The 3,381-nt window shown below is 45.9% G+C and overlaps 1 protein-coding gene across 1 annotated transcript; it reads right to left on the bottom strand.

The window, feature by feature from the left end:
- Positions 1-162: 162 nt before the first annotated feature.
- Positions 163-2,027, bottom strand: LOC104529215 (interleukin-17F). The gene is made up of 3 exons (XM_010173452.1): positions 2,001-2,027; positions 1,169-1,413; positions 163-400 (listed from the first exon to the last, which is right to left on the bottom strand). Exons 1-3 carry the CDS (start codon positions 2,025-2,027, stop codon positions 163-165), a joined length of 510 nt encoding a protein of 169 aa, XP_010171754.1.
- Positions 2,028-3,381: the final 1,354 nt, after the last annotated feature.

The following is a 3,381-nucleotide window of genomic DNA, read 5'->3' as shown; positions in this document are numbered from 1 at the left end:
AGCAGGAATCAGTACTTTCAAGAGGTCATTTGCTCAGGTTTTTTTAAGGAAATGCCATTTTGAGTTCCTGGGATGCAAGGTGAGCAACTATGGGATTTCTCCAAAGGGATGTTTCTAGGAGACATTTCTCCATCCCAACATTGTCTCTCTTAGTAATCCTTCCTAGGACTGGTGGTGGATGACTGGAGTGACACATGTGCAGCCCACGGTGATGACTTTCTTCTCCAGGCGGTAGGTGGGCAGACAGCCCTTCTGCTGCCGCCGGAGGACAAGGATCTCCTGTCTGATGGGGACGGAGTTGAGGCTGTGGTCCTCCTGCCCCAGTGGGTTCACACAGCCGGAGAGGCGGCACTCGGCGTTAGCGATCACCTGGGGGAAGCGGTTGGGATCCTCATCGAGCCTGAGGATAGGGACATAAAAGAGTTTTATGCACTTGCACAACATAGTTTGGCAAGATCTTCTCACAGAATCACAGAATGTTGGGGATTGGACCTCAAAAGATCATCCAGTCCAACCCCCCTGCCGGAGCAGGAACCTCAATGAGATCACACAGGAAGGCGTCCCGGTGGGTCTTGAATGTCTCCAGAGAAGGAGACTCCACAACCTCTCTGGGCAGCCTGTTCCAGTGCTCTTCTTGTTTATCTGCAGGAAAGGATCATACTATTTGCCTGTGTGTCCTCACTATGAGACAAGGCCAAAGAATTTCCCTCCCTTCAACATTTTTAGAATTATTTCCTAGAAATTGAATCAATTTGGGGAGGGTAGTACTGCCCTGTCACTCTTCAGGAGTTGATGAATGGAGTGGAGCTGGGTGAAATGCAGAACTGATGGCAAGTGGACCATTCATTTTTGTTTGTTGTTCTTTTTTAATTCCAGCATTTAAAAATTGCTTCCAGCTATGAAAATGTAAAATTACAATGTACTGGCATTTTTCTTTTCCTAGAGGAATAATTCTTTGACAAAGACTAGCAAAATGATCAGAAACCATTCCAATGATGTCCCCTTGCACTGCAAACAGTTTCTCTTGGAGAAATCAAAACGAACATGTCAAGAAGTGACTGCAATATTCACAAGACTCCAAACATCTGCTGAGAACCAGCCGTTGTTCACCACAAAAACCATCAGAGTAGCATAGCCACTGCAATTTAAATAACTACTAAAGAGATACCTGTAATCCCAAGGAGCAAGAGACCGGTTCCTGACATCGTGGACCATCCTGAAGGCATGATTTGAATTGCTGATACGAACATCAACTTTCACCGTTGTAGGGAATTTGAGATCTTTTTGATTCAGGCAATCTTCACTAAGCCTCACAGAGCCACCATCCTTGCTGGGTTGAGGATGAACTACCCTCCCATGGGGTGAGCTCCTTACAGTTAGTGCTAGAACCAGCATGAAAAGCAGTGATCTGAACTGGGAGAGAGAAAGGTGTCGTTAGCTCAGTTCAGTCAAGAGAGAGAGACCACGAAGAGCCAAGCCTTGACTAGACTGGACCATCAATGGACCTAGCAAGAGGATAAGGGTGCAGAACATAAGTCCTATCCTGAATTCCTTCAGCCTAGGCTGATCTTCATACTTACATTTGGGCAAGATGAGCCAGCACAAGCAAATAGCACAATGATGTTAATAATACGAACGACAACCAATGCTAAACTCTGATCCAAATTCTGATTTGTAGTTGGGTCTGCACCAAGAAGAGCATGCTTCCAACAAGGTATGAAAGGTCCTCCTCCACAGTCAAACAGCAATGCCTTATGATCTACAAGGTGAGGTAAGGACTCAACTGACAGATAAATAATGGATGGTCTATTGCCTCCCTGTCACTCCAGCACCAAACCCATTTGCAAAAGCTCAGGACAGAAAGCTGTATTAGTCAGACTTTAGCATCCTATTCATCTCCCACCAAGAGTTGCTCCTAGGTAACAGCATCATAGGATCTTCATCCTGCTTTTTCTCTTGCAGCAAATATCTAAACACTTACTCCAAATACAAGCACTTACCACCGCAGCGTAGCTGGCAAAAGTCATGGTAATGTCTCTGCTGCTTTAGGTAGATGCACAAGAGTTCTCCTTCTCCAAGACCTCTTGCGTGTGTCTCAAAGCCAGTCATGGTCTCCTTTTTATAGCGAAGTTCAACCACTAGCAGCCTTTCCATTGCAGCATGTAGCTGGCTTGTCTGACCCGAGGTTAGGAGCTGATATTTCATTTTCTAGCCCACTTCCTTCTGTCTACCTCCAGAAAGAGGAGGGCAGATACTATGTCATCAGAATCTCAAATCAGCCAATGCAGTTTATTCAGGCAGATAAAGAGATAAAGGAAGAAAAGGAGAAAAAAAATTGTTGAAGCAGGTTTTTTTTTCCCCTTCCCACCCCCTCTTTCTAATATTAATGTTCTCTCACCACTAACACATTTGTGGATGCATTTCCACGTGCCTCACACAAACCAAACGGCAGAGATCAGCAAGCTGCAAAGTCAGGCACCCAGCAAAGGTTTCAAAATGAGGACAGGACATGGAACTTTATGGTTTAACCTTCCTTTGCTTCAAATGCACAATCCACCCCCACTTCATCTCAGGGATCCCTATGTCCTGCAGTGACCAGACAGGGGAAAAGCAGATGCCCAGGGGAAGTTCTCCTGGGGACCTCAGGGCATCAGGAGCTGGGATGACTTCCCTACTCATTGCTGAGATCCTGTGTTGACATGTTCTGGAGAGCTCTGTGAAAAACTCATGTGTGCCCTGTAGGACACTGATTGACCTTGTCCCTGAGGACACTGATTGACCTTACTGGCCTTGATCATCATCACCATGGGTTTCCTTCCACAGCTCATCACCATGAACCCCATTTCAGTTCAGCTTTGGGCTCCCAGTCCCTGTCTGAGCCATGCTGTAGGAGTTCTCGTTTCCTGCCCCTTCTCAAGCCTTATCTACTGGACGGACCTTGGAGTAGCATTTCTCCTGGATGGACTTCTTGGACATATGTGGTAAACCATCACCATGGCCATACTGTACTGCATTTTACCTAGGTCTCCTTCGAGTGCAAGGGGGCTGCAGAAAATCTAAAGTATTTTTATTTTTTAATAGTTTTTTTTAATTTTAAAGTGCCTGAAAGGGCTGTACCTCCACCACCAGCACAGTGGCTGTAGATGGTGATGGCACAGCGATGTGTTATGGTGTGGGGGCAGGTGGGAGCATAGGACCCTCTGTGGTTGCACTGGAACAAACTCACATGGAGTCAGTATCCTGGTAAACAACTGTGAGTGTCTTTTGATGATTCTGTGAAAAAAAATCCCACCAAACTTGAGTAAATCAGAAATGTTTATAGAGCTTCAGCACACACGATGTAAGGGCTTGGCAGAACTTAGCAGCTCAAGCTTGGGTGGG

The sequence above is a fragment of the Antrostomus carolinensis genome, unplaced genomic scaffold, assembly GCF_000700745.2.
Source record: "Antrostomus carolinensis isolate BGI_N321 unplaced genomic scaffold, ASM70074v2 scaffold9638, whole genome shotgun sequence".
NCBI classification, from domain to species: domain Eukaryota; kingdom Metazoa; phylum Chordata; class Aves; order Caprimulgiformes; family Caprimulgidae; genus Antrostomus; species Antrostomus carolinensis.
The sequence above is the reverse complement of the archived record's forward strand: the minus strand, read 5'-3'. Positions and strand labels throughout refer to the sequence as shown.